Source organism: Thamnophis sirtalis, unplaced genomic scaffold (genome assembly GCF_051295495.1).
Source record: "Thamnophis sirtalis isolate CommonGarterSnake01/CBP01778 unplaced genomic scaffold, rThaSir2_p1.2 scaffold_7, whole genome shotgun sequence".
NCBI lineage: Eukaryota > Metazoa > Chordata > Lepidosauria > Squamata > Natricidae > Thamnophis > Thamnophis sirtalis.
This window is the reverse complement of record NW_028261387.1, coordinates 66591540-66615348: the sequence shown is the minus strand read 5'-3', so window position 1 is coordinate 66615348 and position 23809 is coordinate 66591540. Positions and strand designations below refer to the sequence as shown.

The 23809-nt window shown below is 37.5% G+C and overlaps 1 protein-coding gene across 1 annotated transcript; it reads left to right on the top strand.

Moving 5' to 3' along the window:
• The first annotated feature begins 689 nt into the window (after positions 1-689).
• Positions 690-22317, top strand: PIGU (phosphatidylinositol glycan anchor biosynthesis class U). The gene is made up of 12 exons (XM_014053155.2): positions 690-910; positions 2083-2147; positions 3827-3886; positions 5024-5086; positions 6961-7070; positions 9386-9486; positions 13504-13601; positions 14621-14775; positions 17159-17302; positions 18490-18614; positions 19745-19887; positions 22108-22317. Exons 1-12 carry the CDS (start codon positions 781-783, stop codon positions 22219-22221), a joined length of 1308 nt encoding a protein of 435 aa, XP_013908630.1. The 5' UTR covers positions 690-780; the 3' UTR covers positions 22222-22317.
• Positions 22318-23809: the final 1492 nt, after the last annotated feature.

The window sequence follows — 23809 nt, the reverse complement described above, 5'->3', positions numbered from 1 at the left end:
CTTTCTTAATTTGTTTTTTTGTCTCTGGCCCCCTTTCCACTTTTTAAAATTATGGAAGATCCCAAAAGAGTTTTTGCTCGTATAGGTTATATTTATCAGTAAGTATCCTATTAATCAAATTTTCTACCACAATTGCTTCTCATGATCATTTGATGGGATTTTAATATTGTATTATTTTTCAACATAGGGTGGCAAATAATTCTGATTTCAAGAACCCCTGAGAGGAGGTTCTCCAGGGGTATCTAAAACTTTAAGAAACAATGGGTCAGAAGTCGTGAAGTTGGCGAGTAAAAAGCCGTTTTTCAATTTGGAAATTGAATATCAAGTGCAAAGTATAAAATGGAGAATATCTGAAAAAGATCTTGGTTTAATAGCTGATTATAAATTACTGTTGTCCTTTTCGAGATAGAATTTTGGAGTTTTTCCCCCTCTAAGCAACCTTCTTATTCAGAAATTAAAGCATGTTTTCTGGTTCTAGGGAGGAGGTCCGATCGAAAAACCGAATCAATAATTATTCGTATAATTTAAAAAAAAAGCTTTTTGGTAACGTTTCAAGAAATACAATACAGTACAAAACAATCCGAAGAAGAGCCGTGCATCACACTATGCTCATTCATCCGCAATTTGTCCTAACTCTTTCGCCATCATCTTCAGGAAGTAAAGGCTGCGCAATGGCTTCCGGGAGTTGTAGTGTTCTTCCTGTAACCTGTCCTGTAGATCCTCAATGCAACAGACAAGCGTGGGAACTACTGCTAGTTTCGGCCGGTGTTTTACGCCAAAATGGTGGCTCCCTTAGTGTTGGTGGTTTTGGTAGCCGTAACGGTTCGGGCCGCTTTATTCCGCTCCAGCCTGGCCGGACTCATCTCTGAGAGGGTGGAGGTGGCGTCTCCTTTAAATGCCTGGAAACGAGGTGAGGCCTACGGAGGGGGACAGGGGTGGGGATTGGTGGTCCTCAAAGGGCATCTCCAAGAGCTTGGACGCCTGGAAGCACTGAGCTTCGTGGGGCGTCGCTGTGCCCCACCCGCCGCCCTCGCGAGCCTTGGAGTGGTCGTGACCGAGCGGGGTTTTTACCTTGGAAAAGATATATTGGTGTCAAGGACGCTTTGGCTGCGTTGGCACGATGTATTTTAACCTATTGAGTTCCTGTTTTTCTTAGGATTAAGCCTCGAGCCTTGCGGTCTCAGCCTTGAGTCTAAGGAAGGGTTAAATGGACATAGGGGAGGAAGAAGGAAAGCAGCGAGAATTTGGGGCGTTTCTTTGCAAGGGGCTTTGTTTTTTCTAACGGCTTTGTCCAAGAAATTATCTTGCCTTTGTCGCTTTTAGTCTGAGATGTCAGAAGGCTCCCGAATTTCACCAAGCCACACATTCCAAACCAAAAGGTTTGGGTTCCTATAACAGGCTAAGCTGCAAGTACATCACACTTTAGATCCAAGCATCATGAATAGGCTGTCTTCTAGATGAGCTTCTTTTATTTCTACAAGTCAAAGTACCAACACTCTCTTTGACACTTGAGACATCCCAGATCTCTGGGATGCAAAAAGTTAGGACAGTAAGTGATGTCTTCTGGAGTAAAACAGAGATTTAGTCACCTAGCAATTTTGTAAGAAACTTATTAACCAAATTGTATAGAAAGTGAACATTTACCCTTGGGTCATACTAATTTGTTCTTGATAATGCCCAGAACTGTGTGCAGTTCAGAGTGATGCAGTTTAATTTAATTTTTAATTTAATTTGTCAAGCATGTATAAGATAACAGATATAAGTATAAACATGATTATGAATACAGGAAATGGATATGAATAAGTGGGGACAGTAGGACAGGGATGGTAGGCACATTGATGCACTTATGCACGCCTGTTACAGACCTCTTAGTAATGGGGTGAGGTCAATAGTAGACAGTCTAAGGTTAAAGTTATGGGGATGAAACCACAGAGTCAGGTAGTGCATTCCAGGCATTGACAACTCTGTTACTGAAGTCGTATTTTCTGCAATCAAGTTTGGAGCGGTTTACCTTGAGTTTGTACATTAAGTTTGTATGTTAAGAAGGATGTAGATTACAAGAACTTATTTTCTATTTTCCAGTGGTTGAAGGACTAGCTTTACTTGATTTGGGTGTATCTCCGTATTCTGGAGATATTTTTCATGAAGTAAGTATATATAGTTTTTGCTATGAACTGCTTTGATATTGTTTCTCCCATATAACATGCTTTTTATATTGAAGAGAATATAATGTGAAAGAATCTATAGGATTTAATAGAATTATATTGTCTTCTTACTTGAGCTCCTGAGTGCATAGGTGGATACACAAATGCAATTCACAGGAATGCTTATTTTTTAATTTTTTGATAATAGAAATAACTCAAAACTCGCATCTCAATTTGTTGAAGTCTATTATTTCCTGCTTTGGGAATATTTTTACAAAATGAAAAAAGATATATAAAATAGTTAAATGAAATAAATAAATATAATTCTACGATGCAGGTGGTGATTACATGAAGTAAAATACCTTGTGTTCTTGGCATAAGGAGAAAACAGTCTTTTTTCCCCTCAGAAACTGGCTTATCGCATGTATAATTAATAAAGTATTTTTAAAATACCAAATTTTATCCTTACAGTGTCAGATCAGTAGCAAAAAGATTCATAGATATTTTGTCAGAGTGTTTTAGGAAACTTAAATGGAAGGTTAATGTTTATGCCACCTGATAGCCCTTGTGGCGCAGTGGTTAAAGTGCAGTATTGCAGGCAAACTGCCCAGCCAAGAGTTTGATCCTGATAGGACTCAAAGTTGACTCAGCCTTCCATTCTTCTGAGGTCAGTAAAATCAGGACCCAGATTGTTGGGTGCAATATGCAAAATAATGCCTCTATATTATAAACTTCCCAGAGAGAGCTATAAAGCACTGTGGGGCACCATATAAGCCTAACGATATTGCTATTGCTATGCATAAAGGTAAAGTGAAATTAATATGACATTTAAAGTATTTTGCTTGGAAGGGAAGAGTCACCCTCCAGGTCCGTTTATCATAAAAACCGATTAGTTGTAATAGCACAGCTGTTAAAATATTAACATTGTACAAAAGTAAGATTTTTCTCTTTATGAGACTGAAATGATAAAAACTAAAAATATAAACAATCTTTTTTTGCGGACATGCCTATATTTTTTGTATGCCATAGTACAAACTAAGTTCACACCCTTAAATAGCAAATTCTAGGTTGTGACTACTTTGTGACTATGTTGACCACAATTGAGACCAAATGTTCCATTGCTAAACAAGGCAGTTGTTAAGTGAGTTTGCTCCATTTTACAAGGTTTTCTTTTTGCCACAGTTGTTAAGTGAATCACTGCAATTGTTAAGTAATCATACAGTCATTAAGCAAATTTAACTTCCCGCATTTGACTTTGCTTATTGAAAGCTGGCTAGGAAGGTTACAGATGATGATCCCATGTTCCTGAGGCAGTGCAACTGTCACAAATACATGCCAGTTGCAAGCTGAATTTTGATCATGCAGCCAACAGGATAATGAAACAGTCGTAAGTGTGAAAACCGGTCATAAGTTACTTTTTCCAGTGCTGTTGTAACTTCAAACAGTCATTAAATGAATGGTTGTAAGTCGTGAACTACCTGTCCGACTTCAGTATCTTTTCTGTTACACCAGTCTTAGACTTGTACAGTGAATTACTTTTGCATTAATGATTTTGAGTATTCTCTGTAAAATCCATTCTTAGAAGACACTAGATAGCTATCATTTTCACAATTAATAAATAAATAAGCTTTGATCTAAAGACAAGTTGTCTAAGATAATTGTTTCTTTTTTCTTCTTCTTAGACACCGTTTATAATATACCTCTTTCATTTCCTGATTGATTATGCTGAACTAGTGTTTATGGTATGTAATTTTCAACCATCAGATAATTGGCTCTGTTTTCAGAATTTATTCTTTGATTTCTTCTGCACATAGAACACATTTTTAAATTTACAATATACACTTTTTTAAAGACCTAAATCTGTCTGAAAGTCTAAGCACAATTAATAAGTAAACATAATTCATTGAACTCATTAGGAACTTATGGAACTTAGTAGGATTCTTGAGAAAAAAACATGTTTAGGATAACATTAATATTTTATGTGTATTTTTAAAACAAACATATATGGAAAAAATGATTGGCGTAACATGTACAGCACCATTGTTCATCTTTGTCAACTCTTTGAGTACCTTTCTATATTTCCAGAAATTTTCAATAGAACCCCACATCTGGAGTGCAAAAATCTGGATGACAGATAGCTAGCAAGAGAGAGAGATAGGCAGAATTTTTTGTCTGCCCTGTTATGGTTGTCCAGACCTGTAGCTTTATACTTTTGCTTTTATCTAGTGATTGACCAGATGTTTGCAGCCCAGATCTGTTAACTCTAATTTCATTCAGGGTAAGCTGTCCTACTGCTGAATAATTATCCAAGGCATTGGAAATTATTTTAGAAACTGTGGTATACCGTAATTTCTTGACATTTACTGGTAAACTTCTTCCAAAAATGTTTTTTGATAATACTGAATATCCCAGAGTTTGTTAACTAAATAATTTATTGAATCATGTATGTAAAAAAGTTTCACAGTTGTATATATTGAGATCAGGACATCTCAAAGTTTATATACATAATCACCCATTCATAACTATCTAAAATAGAAATCACTTAGCCATAGGGATGTGTACAAAAAAATCCATTGCTGGCAAGTTGAAAATACTGTAAATCCACTACCAGCAATACTTTCTGTCACAAAGGAATTTTGATGCCTAATAAAAATGAGACAGTTCCTTGATGCCATCTTGTGAAATTAATTCTACCCATGGCTTCCCTGCTCTAACCTACATAGCCAGAGCATTGTCTAATTCCAATATAGTAATATGAACTAATTTGTTCAGACAGTCCTAATGTTAATTTAGAAAACTTGCTTAATCACTAAAAGTACAATTTTGCATTGAGAAAATAACCTGTGGTTTGGTATTCTTTTGATTTGTTTTCCGTTCAGTTTACAGATATTTTGACGGCTATAGCCCTTTATTTAGCTGTTCAGGATTACAACAAAGTTTTGGTGAGCCCATTTTTATTTATATTACTTTCAGCGCATTTTCTTCATACTGTTATATCCTTCCCAGCTTCTATTTCTAAATACAGCCATGTTTTTCCCTCCCGATCTTTTACATATTGTTCTTTGGGGCTGAGAATCCTGGGAGTTGTCAGAAGACATTTGCAGAGTATCCAGCTGAGGAAGGCTGCTCTGCTCAGACACCTTGGCTTGGAAGTGCCTTACTGTGAGCTGGATTCCATTCAACATGCTCCTTTGAATGGTTTCATGTGTCAGTTGTTGGCAGAGCTATTCTCAATCCATGTTGAACATCTAGCACTTCTAGTTTTAGATTGATTCATGATATGCCCCAAACCTCGAAATTTTTAACATTTCCCTGAAAGTGAAGAGGGGGAATGCTGTTTCAGGGGGTAGGAATAGCAACATAAGAAGCCTGCCTCCATAGCAATGATGGGGCTGATGCAAGCCTTGCCAAGTCTTATAGGATGGCCAGAATATACACAATTATATTTAAAGGCTAAAGTGCGTGCTTAAATCAAGAACAAGGGATGGACTAGGGTTTTTTGTTTATTTTTGCAGAGGAAAACTAATTTAATGTGACTTCAAGATTAATGAATTCTTATCAAACTATGCACATTCTGCCTATCCCATAAGATCTGGCAGGGTTAGCATGTTCTGGGTCCCATCAGTGCCATGGAGACATGCTTCTTATGTTGCTACTCCAACCCTCTGGAATACCATTCCACCTTTCACCTTCAGGAAAATGTTAAAATTGGACGGGGGGGGGGCAGGGGTTTGGCAGATCCTTGGCCATTTGTAAACCCATTTGAACGTCTGTCTTCAATCTTTCTTTGGTTATTATATCTTATATTTTATGACATTTCTAAATGTTACTGTACAGTGCTCAGAGTCATTGCCAATTAGTTGATGTTACAATTTAGATAACTTAAACAATAACGAATTAATGATGAGTATAATCCATGAACAGTCATGAATATGCTTCTTAATAATAGCTGGCTGCTCCCTTTCTCTCAGCTGCACTGTTTGTCTGTGCCTTCTAGTGTTCCCAACTGGAGAAACCAGCTGAAATAACCCATGGCTTGTTTTAGGATAATTTTGTAAAACACATTATCCATGATCACAAGCAGAGTACACAATATTACAAGCCAGCAACTGCTTGAAATACATGTTAGGCAAATGTGTTGAAGATAACTGGCATGAGTCCGTTACCCAGTTATGAGTTGAATAAGATGCATTCTACTACCGTATTTTTGGAGTATAAGACGCACCGGAGTATAAGGCGCATCAAGGTTTTGAAGAGGCAAATTAAAAAAAAAAGTTTTTGCACTCTACAGACCTCCCAAAAACGGTGTGTTTTTTGCAAAAATGGGTCCGTTTTTTTTTCCTCAAAAAAAAACCATGCATAGCCTTTAGGAGGCTTGTAGAGTACTCCTGGGGGCTGGTGGGGGGAAATTGAGCAAAAAATGGCCTGTTTTTCGTTCATTTTTGGCCTCCCCAGCTCCCAGGAGCACTCTGGAAGCCATCTAAAGGCTATGCACAGCCATTTTTACAAAGGGGGTGGGGTTTCGGGAGGCCAAAACTGCTGTATTCAGTGTATAAAATGCACCCAGATTTTCGCCCTCTTTTTTGAGGGAAAAAGGTGCGTCTTATGCTCCAAAAATATGGTATTATTGCATCTTGTCAATACAAAAGAATCAGGGCTTATGTAATGATAAATCAAGTTGGTGTAAATGTTGAATTTATAAACTTGGATAACAATCTAGGGATGTAAGTATTTCTTGCAGGAATCATCATAAAAATGGGCAGAATTGCTAAACAAATACATTACTTTTACTTATACACTTTTTCTTTGTATTCAGTTTAAAAAGCAAAAACTGCTAATAGAATTGGATAAATATGCATCTGATGCTGGAGAGCTTATCCGAACTCCTATGGAAATGTACTATGTTCCTCTCAAAGTAGCATTGTTGTAAGTATTGCTTTTCAAGAGAGATTGGAAACTACTGTATTTTTCAGAGTATAAGACACAATGGAGTATAAGACGCACCAGGGTTTTGAAGAGGCAATTTTTTAAAAAAAGTAGGTAGGTAGACAGAGGGATAGAGAGGGAGAGAAAGAAAGAGAAGTACAGTAGGGAGGGAGAGGTAGGTAGATAGGTAGATAAAAGGAGAGAGAGAGAAAGAGAGAAATACAGTAAATAGGTAGGGAGAGAGAGAGAGAGAGAGAGTAGGTAGGAAGAGAGAGAAAAATACAGTAGGGAGGGAGGGAGGGAGAAAGAGAGAATAGGTAGTAGGTAGATGTTTCCAGGTGTATTATCCATGTGCTGGAGAAGGAAATTACTGACAATCTGCAGCACCTAAGACTTTTGTTTCTGCTGGCCCAGCACTTGATCAGTGTAATTCTCATCAATCAGTTAAAGAGCTTTCCAAAAGAAAAAATTTTTTTTACACTCTGCAGACCTCCCAAAAACAGCCCGTTTTTTGGGAAAACAGGCCCGTTCCCCCCCCCCAAAGGCATGAATAGCCTTGGGGGGGGGGGCTTGCAGAGTGCTCCTGGGAGGATGGGGGGCAAAAAACAAGCAAAAAAGGCCCATTTTTCTCAAAAACGGGCCCGTTTTCTGTCAAAAAATATGGCATGCATAGCCTTATAGAGTGCTGCTGGGGCCTGGGGGGGGCAAAAAACGGTCCATGTTTTGCTCATTTCTGCCCTCCCCAGCCCCCAGGAGCTCTCTGAACACCTTCATAAGGCTATGCACAGCCATTTTGGTGAAGGGGCGGGGCTTCAGGAGGCAAAAATGCTGTATTCAGTGTATAAGACGCACCCAGGTTTTCAGCCTCTTTTTTGAGGAAAAAAAGTGTGTCTTATACTCCGAAAAATATGGTTAGTTTATCTTCCTTATGCAGAGAGAGTGGGAACGTTTATTTTATTTTTGAAGACACTTTGCCTCTTATTTTGCTTTTTCAGAAGTCTGTGACTTTGAGTGATTGAGGAATGCTTCTTGGCTGAGGATTTGAGATTTGTTTAAGTTAGATTTATACCCCAAATAAGAAAACCAGTTTAGTGGAGAGATTAAGGCATCGGACTAGAAAATGGGTGATTGTGTTCTACTCCTGTCTTAGGCACAAAGCGAACTCTGTGCCTTTGGGCCAGCCATTCACTCTCAGCCCTAGAAAACAAAGAGTGGCAAACCACTTCTAAAATCTTGCCAAGGAAACCTTAAGGAGGTGTCCAGGCAGTCACCAGGAATCATGATTTGACTCAAAGACATCAAAAATAAGCAAACGTAAAAACCTCCGAATGGAGTTGTTTAAACAACCAAAATATTTAGGCATACAGTTGCCTGGTGAAAGAGTAGGAATACTTTTATTGCTTAAAACTGTATTATTATAAAGGTAATGATTATTCTTACATTTTATCTGCCAAAGGGGAGAGGGCTCCTAGTGATTGGAATGTGTCAGCTCTTTTGTTATTATGTACATATCCACATGCTATTGCCTTCTGGGAAAGCAAATATTATGTAAAGCACATAAAAGAATAAGAAGTGCCAAGCAGATGAAATTAAAGACAGGGAAGAAGAGAAAAAAGAAACCTAGTTACTAACACCATTAAGTATACCTTTCTATACTTTACAAACTATTCTTGCTTGTATTATGTCTGCATAATTCTTCATATATTGCATTTGTTCACTTTTATCTTTTTGAGGGTCATCACCTCTATCCAACCACAACTTGTTTGTCTTTCATTTCAAGCCACTCACTTTCCTTTCATGGTTTTGTGATTGAGTGCAGAATCCCAAATGTTTGGCTTGAAGAAAAGACAATTGCAGAGGTACATGATAAAGGTGTTTAAAATAAAGAAGGAAGTGGACAAAGTATTTCTCCCTCTCTTAAAGTACTGGAATTAGAGTTCATCCATTGAAGTTGACTGGAAAGAGATTTTGGACAAGCAAAAGAGAACCCATCTTCACACAGTACATAATTGATTTATGGAATTTATCACAGATTTGGTCAAGGAGGACATATCCATTAAGATTAATAAAAGGCGAAAGATTTATACGATCTGAAGAGAAACCAGAGGATTATTAATCTTGAGACTCAATGTTACCTGTGGATCGAGATAGCATACCTTCAAATACAGTTGCAGAGTAACAAAAACGAAAGAGGAGAATATTTCTATCTTTCTATATCAATTCCAGTTGTAAACTCCTCATGAAGCATCTGTTTGACTAATTTGATGGAAAAAAAATCATATATCTATGTGAACTTGGATGTCTCTTTTTTCCAGTTACCTATTGAATCCATACACTGTGTTGTCTTGTGTGGCAAAATCCACCTGTGCCATCAACAATGCTATAATTGCATTCTTCATTTTGGCAACAATAAAAGGTAATGTACTTTGCTTTTCATGTTGAAATAGACCACTTTATACTGCTGTGCATATTGAGCAGCAAATTCTTTCCAAAGTTTTTTATCAACTGAAGATGTTTCTGCTTGATATCAGCAATTTACCCATTTCGTGGAATATTCTGCACCAAATTTTATAATATCTGCATCTCTTCTGTTTTCCTCGGGTGTTGTCCAGCTAATTGCAGTCTTGGCATGATGCTGATCTGGAAGAGATAAAACTTGTCTCATGAAGCACATCCTCTCCATGTAGGATTGTAGGATTAATAATCATGATAGGCAATGCCAGGATCTTTCAAAGGCAGTCCTAATGGAACACATTTAATCTTTGTGCCACCTGCCAGGTCATCTTCCATGTTTCACTGACATTGAAATTGGCAAAACAATACTTTTGTAAAATTGGAACTTTGTCTCAGTGTTAATAATTGCATGGACCAGATTGGGAACAGCCACTGAAACAACCACCAATGCTTTTTATAAACATACTTTATTTTATTAACGTATTTAATTTTTTCACGTTTCTGTGTAACATTTTTGTGGCTTATATCAGATTAAATCCGAAACAATGATCTGCATCTGCTTTCAATATATTCTTTCATGTCGTGTCTTAAATAATGGAATATTGAGATCTACTTTGCATGATATTACATGATAGTTCTGCTACAGCATAAAAATATAGAACTGGGTAAATAGAGAAATAATGCAAACCTCAGCAGAAACACCTGGGCTGCATTGACCTCTAAAATAATTTACTCTCAGAATATGTAATATATGTTAATATACCGTATTTTTGGAGTATAAGATGCACCCTTTTTCCTCAAAAAAGAGGGTGAAGATCTGGGTGCGTCTTATACACTGAATACAGCATTTTTTTCCTCCCCAAACTCCGCCCCTTCACAAAATGTCCGTACCTAGCCTTTAAGAGGCTTCCAGTGTGCTACTGGGACATGTACAGTTAGATTTCCTTAAAAGTGACAGAATTATATTAATGTTTGTAAGGACCACAAGGGAATATTGATTATACTGCTACTGATGGTTTCCTGAAAGGGAAAGGGGAAATACAAATATCATTACAAACCTCTTGGTTTCTGTCATGTCTTGTTTCTAATAGCTAAACCTAATGAGATTAAGAGTTAAGTCACATCCAGGCACCAAGACCACTTGCTCTTAGTTTAGAGTTACAGTATAGCGTTTGCATCATGACTACTATTAGGATGCAACCCAGGAGCAAAACACAACACATAGAGACTTAGACATTTAACAGTGGTTTATATATATATATACAACATTTAAAGAAATCTACGTGATAGCAAATACTTGATAAGTAATCAATCTTCTTCTTGACTCTACACGGAGAACTGGATACTGGACACAAGGAGAGAGAAAAACGCCCTCTCCTGGCTGCCTTATATAAACACCTTCTAAAATGGTAAAGACTTTTGTGGACCCCTTCATAGTCTTCAACTGGCTATACCAGTGCTGATCACTGTTCCCTTTAAGGTGCGCGGCTGCGCGGCCGCGCACATGGCAAGAAAACCCCACGCAGCAGTTTCTAACTGCCGCGCAGAGATTTCTTTCAAAGCAAACGTGGGGAAGTCCTTTGCAGGCTGCTAGAACTGGCCGCCCGCAAAGGACCTCCCCAGAGGAATCTCATGTCCTGCAGCCCAAACTTTCTCCTCCCAGCAACTTGGCCTGTTGGATACAGTTGTGGCAGGGGAAGAATGGGCTAGGTGGGCTGGGTGGGTGGGGAGGGGGGAGCCCTTTAAAGCCCTGCTGCCGCGTCTTCCCAGCAAGACTTCCTTTCGGCTCGCGGTTTCCCTTGCCTGCCTTAACCAAAGCTTGGCGCCCTGCCTCTGCTTTCGCTCTCCCTCCCTCAGCTGTGCAGCAGCAGCAGCAACAGCTCTCAGCCTATGGCGGCAGCGTCACGCAGGCTGTGGAAGGAGGGGGAGGAGGAGGGAACCAAAGAGCGACTTTTACCGGGCCTGCGCCCCACAGCCAGGACCGTCCCTGCGCCTCAAGCCGCGTTTCTTCCTGCAAAGCCCTTCAGGCGTCAGGCGGAACTCTCGGGTTGCCCGAAGGGCTTTGCAGGAAGAAACGCAGCTTGAGGCGCAAGGACGGTCCTGGCTGTGAGGCGCACGCCCGGTAAAAGCCTCTCTTTGGTTCCCTCCTCCTCCTCCTCCTCCTCCTTCCACAGCCTGTGTGACGCTGCCGACGTAGGCTGAGAGCTGCTGCTGCCGCTGCTGCACAGCTGAGGGAGGGAGAGCGAAAGTAGAGGCAGCCTCAAATTTAATTTAAATTCTTTTAAAGAATTTTTGGATTTCTCCTCACCAAACCTTTAAGACTGAAAGTTTTTCCTAACATGAACTTGAGCTAATATACTTAATATGAGAAAGGTGCAGCAATTAACACTGCTTTTTAAAAAGAACAATATTTCTCAATTGTTTATCTGTATGAAGTCTGCCTATCTTAAGTTCCTACTTTACAAAAGGTATTACCTTCTAAGGCAACCTGTATACAATACATTAGTGGCCAATGTTACATTGCTCCTAATGACAAAATTAGAGCTGTGTTAAGCCTATGAAAAAAGACCCCCAAATCCCAAATGAATAAAATCATTATTAAGACCCAATGAAAAAATTACAAAAATTATGCATAAACTTTCATGTTCCCCAAATTTCCAATCCAAAACTTAACCCAGATTCTTCAGACATAGATTTGTAATTCAGAGTCAGACTCGATTATTAGAATGAATGCATTAATCAGGGGTGAATAATGTTGGTGAAATCTCATCTAACCTTCCATAATAATAACATACATACACAAATAGCTGACAGCCACATCTCTGAAACACTATTAAATCTGAACTAAATGTTTATCTAAAACTCAAATAAATAGCTGCTTTTTGGTTTTATTTTTTTTAATATTTATCAGTCTCTTTTATTCCATACTTCTGGTCGAAAGACTATTCTATGTCATGCTAAACAAATGCATATTCTAGTTGCGGTGGGGGCTTGTTGGCATCTTCAGCGGCAGCCCTGCCCCCTGTGAAAAAAATCGAAGATGGAGCAGATCCAAGCAGATGACGTTGCTGCAACATGACTGGAGGAGAAATTCTGGGAGTTGAAGTCCACAAGGCTTAAAGCTGTCAGGTTTGAAGACCCCTGGGTTTTTTTTTTCCTAAAGGGTTAAGGGTACGAGGGTCTTGTAACTTGACAGCTTTAACACTTGCATGCTTCAATGCCAGAGTTCCTGAGCCAACATGACTGGAGGAGGAATTCTGGGAGTTGAAGTCCACAAATCTTAAAGCTGTCAGGTTGGAAGACCCCTGGGTTTTTTTTCCCTAAAGGGTTAGGGGTGCAAGGGTCTTGTAACTTGACAGCTTTAAGACTTGCATGCTTCAATGCCAGAGTTTCTGAGCCAACATTTTGGTTGCTAAGCAGGACCGTTGTTAAGTGATACTGATATTATATAACACTTTTAATTAAGCAGGTACCTTGAATAAACATAACTTTGAGTTTCAAATAATACTGATTTTGTTGTTGTCTTAAGTGACATCTGTGAAAAAAATTCAGGTGCTCAGGCATGAAAATATGCCGCTCAAACACTATACTTTTCTGCTCACACTGAAAAAAAATTAGAGGGAACATTGGTGCTGATTCATCTTCATTGCATCAGCCTTACATTTCATCAGCTTTATAGTTGCATCGGCTTTACAGCTGGTGAGCTCTTAAATACCGTAACATAATTGATGAAGGGAACCAGTGCAGCAGATGCCTTTAAAAACTGGATTCCTTTTGGGATCATTTCAGCCTTATAGTTGAGGCACCAACATTTAGACTTTACTGTTTAGTTCAGAATGCACGACATCTCTACTGAGAATTGCTGCGCCAGCCCACATTTTATATGGATTTGCCATAGATATTAAGTACTGTAAATATCATGTTCACCTAGAAGCTTGTTGTTATTGGCTATTTATACCATTTTCTCTTTATCTTGCAGGTAGTGCTTTTCTGAGTGCTATATTTCTGGCATTAGCAACATATCAGTCTTTGTATCCTCTTACCTTGTTTGCACCAGCCCTTCTCTATTTATTACAGGTATCTTATTTCCTAACAGCAAATGAGTCTTTTTAATATCTTCAGTAAATAAAAAGATTAGCCACCATGAATTGCTAGTCCTGCAAAGGAATAACTATATCTACAGGATTGCTAGTAGGGTGATGGCTAGAATGGGAAAGCAAACTGTAAATTGCTTGCAAATCATCTTCATAGGATCAGAAATCATAACTTGTGACCAAAATCATTGGGAAATTATCTGTGCTGCTTCAAGGGAACTACTGTTCGCAGCTATTTCTCTGAAAACAATTAAATCTAGAAGAATGCAGCTGGCAGTGGTTCGCTTTCATTTACCTCTCTCCCACTTCTCTGACTAAAGATTTGCAAAGGCTTTGCTGTAATACTGTTCTCTCAACTCCTAATCCAGAGTCAATGCAGAAGATTAGCCTGGTTGATAGTTTCAAAAGTCTTTTAGAGCAAGAAAATCCAAAGGGTTGATCTACCATTTTCTTTTCCCATTAAGCTCAATCATGAAAGCAACCAAGGCTGATAAAGTCCATCAGGCCTCAACCGGAGTTGTAATGGAATATATAATTTGCATTACTATAAACCACTCAGAGTCACTTTATAGGGGAGTTAGGTGGCATAAAATTTTAATAAATAAAATTATATGCAATTTTGTGAACTGCAACGCTATTATGTAAAAAATCATTAAGAAACAAAGGAGTGGATCCACTATTATTTCCTTCAAGGTATCTTGTACCATCCCTCCTGCAAAGATGGATTTTCACGTTCTAGATATATCCAGACAGTTTTTTTCAGCTAGATCAATTCCTTCCTATGCAGGAAAAACTACACAATCGTAAACACAATAGCTTCCTAATTGTTATATGAGCTTGAGAGTTAATCTTCCCATAGCAATTTTTTCTTCTAATGTCTATACTTAATATCTGAAATAAATGTGTTAAATTGAAAGAAAGCTTTTTCATGCAGTTTGCTTGCAAGAAACTACGTACAGACATTACAAAACTATACTTCGTTGTCACTTTTTCTCTCTCCAGCGTCAGTTCATACCAGTGAAAATGAAAAGCAAGGAGTTCTGGTTTTACTCCATGCAATATGCAGGACTATATTTGGGGAGTCTGATGGTGATAATTTTCCTCTCATTCTTTGTCCTCAACTCGTGGGATTTCATTCCATCTGTTTATGGTTTTATGTAAGTAGATCCTGTTCGTCTGCATTATAACCACCTCATATAGGACAAAGATCTCTTTCCCAAAATTGTGAGTTCAAAGTATGAAACAAAACAAAAGAAAACAATTGAATTAAGCCTTCTATTTTAAAAACATTTACTTTTGTTCAATGGCTTACTAATTAGACGATTTCTTGCTTCAGCATTCTGGATAAATAATATACCTTTGTTGATCTGAATGACCTGAGTAGTGTTTAATTAGTTCAGTGAAATAGAAGTGTGATTAAGTTATCCTGGGTTGCATGATTTAAAAAATCCACAGCTTAAATTTTGTGGAATGAGAAAAGCTATGTTCACAAATGCTGCAGTGCATGTAAAAAGCTGCATATAAAAGATGAAACATCTTCATTGGATTTTGAAAAGTAGGTTAGATTAGCACTTGCCAGGATTGTCCCAAACATGGTTTTCAAAACGTCACTGGACTTTCTTTTTATTTTTTCTTTGAAAATGTTTCATTTCTCATCTAAGAAGCGTCTTCAGTTTTCCCATTTCTTCCAGAACTGAAGAAGCTTCTAAGAGAAGAAGTGAAATATTTCAAAACTATCTTTGGGGCAACTGTGGCCTGGCTGAGTGAAAATCTCCGTACACACCTGCCAGGATTATTTTATAGGAAAGTCAATATAGTGCGGTGGTTTGGACCACGTTGTCTATTTAGCGTCTTTGAATTTTTTTTGTTTCCAAACACTTTCCCAGAAATGACAGTAAGTGACAGTAAAAAAGAAATATAATTTTCAAATTGCTTTTACTAGTTTTGAATGTTATTTGCTGACATTTGTCTTGCAACCTGTTTCACTCTATGCAAAAAGATCAGCATAATCTTAGATTATAAATGACGTACACTTGAGAAATTATTAAATGATAAAGTTCAAATATATTATTTATTTTTATTATATTCATTTATTCTACTTCTTTCCCCACCCATCTCAACCGTGACTCTGTATTATCTATACAATTGTCTTTTGAGTAGAAGTACTGAAAATGGATGTTTATTTTCTGCTCTTTTATTATTGAGGGGTTTTAATATATATTTTTTACTAATAAAGACCCCACCCAAAACCCAAAATAAAATTGTTAAAAGAAACAAAACTTGCTGCTGTGAAAAGGCAAGCAATGGTGGACTTCAGTTTCTTGAATAAAAATCAAAAACATTTTCAGATGAATGCTAATACTCTATTTCTGTTGGGTATGATTGGTAAAATATAATGCATTTTGCAACTGAGAGGAACAATTATACGGTAGTTGACTAGGCTGGAGAGTCAGGGCTCAGTTACTTCATCCCTCCGGCAATGAATTAGTTTAGAATTCAGTAAGTTTTATTTATTTTTATTTTATGTATTTATTAATATCCCACCTATTTATTTAAATATCGTATTTTTCAGAGTACAAGATGCACCGCAGTATAAGATGCACCAAGATTTTGAAGAGGCAAATTAAAAAAAAAAGTTTTGCACTCTGCAGACCTCCCCAAAATGGCCCGTTTTTCGCAAAAATGGCCCATTTTTTGTCAAAAAAAAAAAGAGCATGCATAGCCTTTAAGAGGCTTATAGAGTGCTCCTGGGGATGGGGGGTGGGATGAGCAAAAAACGGCCCATTTTTTGCTCATTTTAGCCCTTCCCAACCCCCAGGAGCATTCTGGAAGCCTCCTAAAGGCTATGTATGGCCATTTTTGCAAAGGGGGCGGGGGTTCAGGAGGCCAAAACTGCTGTATTCCGTGTATAAGGCGCACCCAGATTTTCACCCTCTTTTTCCCCACAATAACAATCCTGTGACCTAAGTTGGACTGAGAGAGAATGAATGGGCCAAGGTCATCCAGTCGGTTTCCATGCATGAGGCGGGACTAGAACTAATTCTTTGGCTTCTAACCTGCTGCCTTAACTACTAGATCATACTGGATCATTGGAAATCACTATGACCAGTCATGCTTAGGCTTAATATGTTTCTGGACAAAAGACATTCTATATCATAATTAAAAAGACATAAATATATAATCCTTTCTTCCAGCTTTAGGGATGTTTCTTCAGTAAATCACTCTCTTTTGAGCTAACCTATCTCATAGAAATGATTTGGGGAAAGATAGAAGGAGAGAACCTTGCGCCCATTAACTTTTGCTCCTGAAGAAAAGGCTGAATATAATTCTTAACAAACACAAAGAATTTTAAAAGTATCTTTAAAAAAAAAACAACTGGGTTTATTTTCATGTCTTCATAGTGAACAAAAACACTTCCTGTTTATAGTGTTTTCTGCAACATACTAACCCAGACATCTTTTGGAAGTTATTTGTGAACCTGAATATAATTTTATAGATCTAGATAATTCACTAATGATGATATTATTCTGTCAATTTCAGCCTTTCTGTTCCAGACCTGACTCCCAATGTTGGCCTTTTCTGGTATTTCTTTGCTGAAATGTTCGAACACTTCAGTCTCTTTTTTGTGTGTGTTTTTCAAATCAATGTTTTCTTCTACACTATTCCATTGGCACTAAAATTAAAGTAAGCAGCTTCTTGACATTTATTTATTTGCATAATTGTAACATGCTAGTTTAGGTCAGATTAATTGTTGGTAATATTTGATATTACCTTACTTTAACTAAAAGTTAAACTTTCAAGAATTGATTCAAAGTAATTCAGTCAGTTTAGTTTTTCCTATTAAGAATTTACACTTTTATAGGTTACTGGCATTATATAGCGATAGCTATTTTTTCTATTTCCTTTGTCTTACACACACTATAGGTAGCCCCTGGCTTATGACAATTGAGCACAAAATTTCCATTGCTAAGCACAATAGTTGTTAAGTATGCTTTGTCCAATTTTATGGTCTTTCTTGCCACAGTTGTTAAGTGAATCACTGCAGTGGTTAAGTTAATAATAGGGTTGTTAAATGGATCTGGCTTTCCCATTGACTTTGCTTGTCAGAAGGCGATCACATGACTCTGGGACTGCAACCGTCGTAAGTACATGCCAGTTGTCAAGGATGTGACCATGGGGGTGCTGCAATGGTTGTAAGTGTGACCAATGTTCATAAATCACTTTTTTTAATCCTGTTGTAACTTGGAATGGTCACTACATGAATGGGTATAAGTCAAGGACTACCTGTAATAGCTATCTTATGAGAGAGAGTCTCTTTGGAGTAAGTATTATGGCAGGAGGCTGGGGGAGTTTTCCCTTGTTGTAAAAACAGTTTCTCCATGGCCAAAGCCACCTAGGAGAGCAATGAAATCTTCATTGAGTATTCTCAGAAACTATTTTGAAAGAGGTTTTAATATATACAGTGTTTTAATATATACAGCAGCGCTTTCATTTCTAAGGCAAATAATACACTGTTAGTAGAAAAGTTACACAAATTGAGGGTTTGAACCCCTCCAGGCATGAGCTAATACCAAACAATTGGTTTTAATTGACTTTGAATGAAATAATCCAAAACTACTCTCCAGCTTGGTAAGGTTTCTAAATTTCTGTTTTGCCTCAGACTAAGATGCCTGCATGCATCATCCATACATGAAATAAATTAGAAGCTCTAATGGCTTCTATATTTTTAATACTGGGAGAGCAATCTACACAGTGACACCAATGGATATTGTGCATTAAAGCTACTTAATTGTAATTCAGAATATATAAACCAGAAGAACAGCAGCAACTCAGTCACCCAATTACTTACGGTCTTTTCTTTTCTTTTCTAGGGAACATCCCATGTTCTTCATGTTTGTTCAGTTGGCCATCATTTCCATCTTTAAGTCCTACCCAACTGTAGGTGATATTGCTCTCTACATGGCCTTCCTCCCTCTCTGGAGCCACCTATATCAGTGTGAGTTCTATATTATTATTAATGTGGTAATTGTGCATAATGGTCCTTACCTTGACACTGGGCCAGGAAGAAATATAGAGTATCTAATAAGATATCATAATTTTTCATAAGTAGATCTATTTGGGTTTCAACCTATGCTAAGGAGCTCCAAAATCTGCTTCCAATGGCTGGTTTCTCCAACGGTTTTAATACATTTCTGAGTGAAGCAGATACAGCAGTGGAGTGTTAATTTCATCAATTGGGAAAGTTAAAAAATGTGAATAGTTGGTTCATGAAAACTGAGCAATATTCTCTACTTATTTTTTTCTTCTGATGTATTTATCTGAAACATAAGATTTTTCAGAGAATAGTATGTGGCTTTATAGGTTCAGTGCAGAGGTGGTATTCTACTGGTTCGGACCGGTTCGCCCAAACCGGTAGCGGAAATCACAGGTGGCTCTGCCCACCTGCCCTGGTTCTATGGCATCCCATTTAGGCCCTTGTTTCACCAAATGTGCATAGGCAGAAGGCTGAGAGCATGTGTGGAGGTGGCGTGTGCGCTCACATTTGTGAACCAGTAGGAAAGGTAAGTGAATACCACCCCTGGTTCAGTGTACTGTTGAATCACTTTGGGAGTCTTGTTATAAAATATAAAACTAAATATAAATCAATGAATTATAAAGTACTTTATCAATGTTAAATATATATTTTTAAATTGCTAAGCATTGACTTAAGTAATGCATCTTAAAAGGGTGGTGGGAGACAGTACTGTATTCTATAAAATACTAGAGTTCATTTTTAGAACATGAAGAATTCAGTCCAGGATTAGCTTTCCACCCAGTACCCACCCATATTGTATTGTATTGTGATATCCTTGTATTTTATAGTTCGCACCTGCTTCAATTCAGGAAGTAGAATCTGGGCCTGTGCAGTTGGGAAGTCTGCACAAATAAACCTGTCAAAGTTTTCCTCCCCCACAGGAACTATGGTTAATTAACGATTCTAAGAAAGGGACGTCTGTAGCAGCTGTCTCTGGATCCACCCTCTAAATTAGTATGTGCCACCCATTGTAACTAAGATAGGACAAGCCAACAATGCCTCAGTGTATTAATTAACCAGCTTTAATGATGTCTCTGCCTTTTTTGTTGCAGTTTTGCGGAATGTCTTTATACTTTCCTGTGTCCTCATTGTGTGTTCCCTGCTGTTCCCGGTTTTATGGCATCTCTGGATTTATGCAGGAAGTGCCAACTCCAATTTTTATTATGCAATCACATTGACATTCAATGTAGGGCAGGTTAGTGAAACTAAATATTGTGTTTGAGTTAAGTAGCCCTCACAGACTCTTATTTCTAACTTTTGTTTTATATCAGTATTAAGGTACTAGACATTCTAGACATATTTGAAAGTACTGTGGTACTAAACATAAAAACATATATCCTTAGGCTCTTGGCTTTGTTTCCTATCAAAAAGAAAAGTACTCCAAATCTTTCCAGAATTAAGAGTGGAGATAAATAGGAATTCAGTTAATAAGGGCTCTATGTAGATCCTTGCATTTTCCAATGATCGGACCAAATTTAATAACTTTATATGTCTATATAACAGTTTTTCTAGGGCAAGTTAATACAATTTGTTTAGTTAATATCCATCTTTCAAATGTGCTATCACAATATTTGTCAGGGCTGTTGAACTGGACTTTTTGGTTCTTTGTTTCCAACTAATGGGCATCAACAGTGATGATCAAGGGTCTGTCTGTGTCCAAGTAATGATGTAGATGATTACACAGAGGCCATAACATATAGATTTATCAGTTGTCCTGCTTGAAATATATAATTACAGCATTTGCATGATTTTGTCATTATATACATGGGGTAATATTGGCAACCTACTGTTTTCTGCCAAAGATGCTGTCTCAAATCCAAATACATTTTATTAGGGGAAAATGGGAAAGTAAAACACAATGTTCACTTATATGCGTATTACTTGCATGAGAATTTGGTTCAGCCTGGCAGGTGGGAATGACAGCTGCTTCCTCTGTCGTAGCTGGAATTTTCTGACAGCATTGCCAATTTCCTAGACCCATCTGATTTAGTAGATAAGTAATCACCAGTGTGCAACTAGTCTTTTTCATAGTGCTCTCCTATTCTTTAATGGTTGTTCATCTGAAAAGGGAAGTGGCACTCCTGCAAGTTATGTATCATTAAACCTTATTGTGATGAAATGTGTTGCTATATAAAATCTCTATTTTCTGCTATAACTAGTCAGTATTGCTGACAAGAGATAGATATGGAGCTGAAAATGACAGAGGTGACTACTCGGTTGAACCTAAGATTCAATTTTTCAGTGCATAATACTGCTGAGCAGCTATCCATCTTGGTTTGTTTCTCTTATGCTGAATATTTCAAACCATTAATTTATAGTTTTAGTGGAAATATTAGCTCATAGATTAGATCAGCTGTTCATAACTACACCATCTTTAAGGATCTACAGTACCATATTTTGTCCCTCCAAATTTATCTTCATATATTGTTTTAGTTTTATAAATCCAGAAGTTGAGCCTTTATTTTTGTGTTGATCTATTCGCCTAAAAAAAAATTCTTACAATATTGGCTTCAGCTTTTCTGTCTCCTAAAACTGATTGCCACATTTCAACCTGTATCAAAATAGGAGCATTGCTGGCAAGGCTCAAATTGTCATTGGCAATGCGTTTTGTTGGGTTTGCAAAGGAGAAACAAACCCTAATATCTTACAAAAATAGTCCATTGGACAATGGTTCTCAAACTTTTCGTAAGGCAAAAGTTTCATTCTTTCATCTTATTAGCTTACCCACATGGTCTTGCACAAACTCAACAGGCAGCAATGTTCTTTTTGGAATACTGATTGTATTACCACCACCGAAGCTGTTCTTTTGGCAAAAGACAATGTTGCTTTTCAGTGTGCAAAGACATACACGATCTAAGACACTCTTATCTATTTTCCTTTATACCCTTTGCCATTGGCAGGTAGCTATGAATTGGCTGCATTTTCCTGTAATGACTATTTGTCTCTGAAAGGAGAAAACTGCTGATGTCAGAGGAATTCCAACAAAAAGAATTTTAATGAGAACAAATTTGGTGCCAGTTCTATCTATAATATAGATCAGCATTCCTTAATCTTGAGAATATTAAAATGGACTTCAATACCCAGCATTCCCCAGCTGGCTGGAGTTTTTTGACTGTTGAAATCTACAGATCTTCAATTGTAAAGTTTGAGAAACACTGATATAGTGTATATACCCATACGGATCTGGGTATGATTTGAAATTAGCAATTTGGGATTTCTTGATTGTAATATTGTCATAGTGTAATCATAGTGTAGCTTTAGATAAAGTAAATCCATATCTCCATAAATCAGTCTGATGTTGTTTATACTACTAAACTGTGTATTGGGCTAAGCTTTAATGTTTACAATACATTAAAGTGCAACCATTTTGTTATAAAGGAAGTTAATGTCAACTTTTTTTCCCTCTCTCTTACAGATTTTTCTCATCTCGGATTATTTTTATGCCTTCCTGCAGAGGGAATACTACCTCATTCACGGAATCCACTTAATAAGAAAAGATAGGACAGAGCCTCTGTTGGTTCTTAAATAATCCTGGCATTTGATGTGACTTGAGGAATAGACGTTTATGAAGAAAAGATACTTAAGGGGGTGGGCGACTGATTTTTGGGAAGAAACTGTTTTGCATATGGAGACTAGGCTGCAATATGGGAATAACGCTAATCCTGATACAGAGTTGGTTCTAAGAACTTGTGAACAAGGTGGAAGAGACTGCATTTATATCCTGTATCCCTATTTAAAGCTATTTTCTCCAGCCATAGCATTGCTGTTCAACAATCCTTGAGTTTCTTCAGGTAAACTGCATTGGGACTTACAATCAGAATGAGCTTTTGTACCTAGAAGCAAGGCGGTAAATGCTGATGATGCTGATAATAATGATAATTTCTTGGAATACTGTTCGGAAGGAAACAAAAAGTATACATTATTTTGGTTTTTCCAGCTTTGCTTCCTTTGCTGTAATTGTACATTTACCTGCCTAAATTTACAGAGGTCTTTGAAGAAATGGAAGCTACATGGAACTTCTTGTGCTAATACTAGAAACTAGGAGGCCTGATACGACACAGTGCTCCAGACAGATCGTGAATTCAGCACCAGTCGGAACCAGTCTGGCAGACATGGAGAGCTAAATCCATGTGGTCAGGATTAGGATTAAGGTCACAAGGTGGATAGAATTTGCTCACTTTTCTTTAAAGGAAAAATGTGTTTCTTCCTGTGGAGATACCACTATGTTATTTGGATATTAGTTTTAAGGAAGAGAGATTAACACAGCATGATATAAGAAATCTTCCCTACCCACCCACCCCCTTCCTCCCCCGGTGGAATGCACATGGATCTACATGGTCATGGGTGAGCTATGTAATCCATTTTTTAAGAGATGCATAAAATAATTCCTTTACCTTGATCCAATTTTGAGAGCATAATATGTATTCTTTTTTATTTTTCTGATTTTGTGCAAAAATAATCAGAAAGCACAAACCTTTTAACTTATCTCCAAATGTATTTCCACATGATCCTAAGCCTTTACAATACTCAGACCATTACATACATATTCCAGCCTAAGTGTTACCTCTTGACAGGAGAAGCAATCAAATGTGAGGGTGTTAGAAAAGAGGCTATGCAAAAAGGCTAGTCCTTTCATCTACCTTCAGTGTTGTCTGGGCAAATTTCTTCCCTATGTATGTATGTATGGTATGTATGTATGTATGGTATGTATGTGTGTGTGTATGGTACTTGCTATTTTAAATTTTTCCAACTTAATATAGCTGTACCTGATCTCTTTCTCTATTAGTCACAGAATGTTTTTATCACAGGAAAGCTGAGCAAAATTTAACTAAGCTCCCAGTTATCAGAAAAAGGACACACTACTTTTAATTTACCTGTGAGCAGAAATGATGAGATTGGGAGGCACTGAATTTAGTATTAAATACACCATCTGTTACTTTTTGCAAAGCCATTCTGCAGGTCACACATACGCTTTTCTTTTACAGTGTATTTCTTACTAAGTGCTCTTTCAAAAGGAATTAAAAATAAAGAAACATCTTGCCTTATTAAACTACAGTGTATTTATATGTGGAACACTGCAGCTGTGTCTAGAAAGGACTCTACATTGTATTACAAAA

Bases quoted from the DNA above. Each gene is read 5' to 3' on its own strand.
- PIGU (XM_014053155.2), top strand. From the start codon at position 781: ATGGTGGCTCCCTTAGTGTTGGTGGTTTTGGTAGCCGTAACGGTTCGG. The intron at 13,602-14,620 runs GTATCTTATTTC...TTCTCTCTCCAG, and splicing joins CCCTTCTCTATTTATTACAG to CGTCAGTTCATACCAGTGAA. The intron at 18,615-19,744 runs GTGAGTTCTATA...TTTTTGTTGCAG, and splicing joins CTGGAGCCACCTATATCAGT to TTTTGCGGAATGTCTTTATA.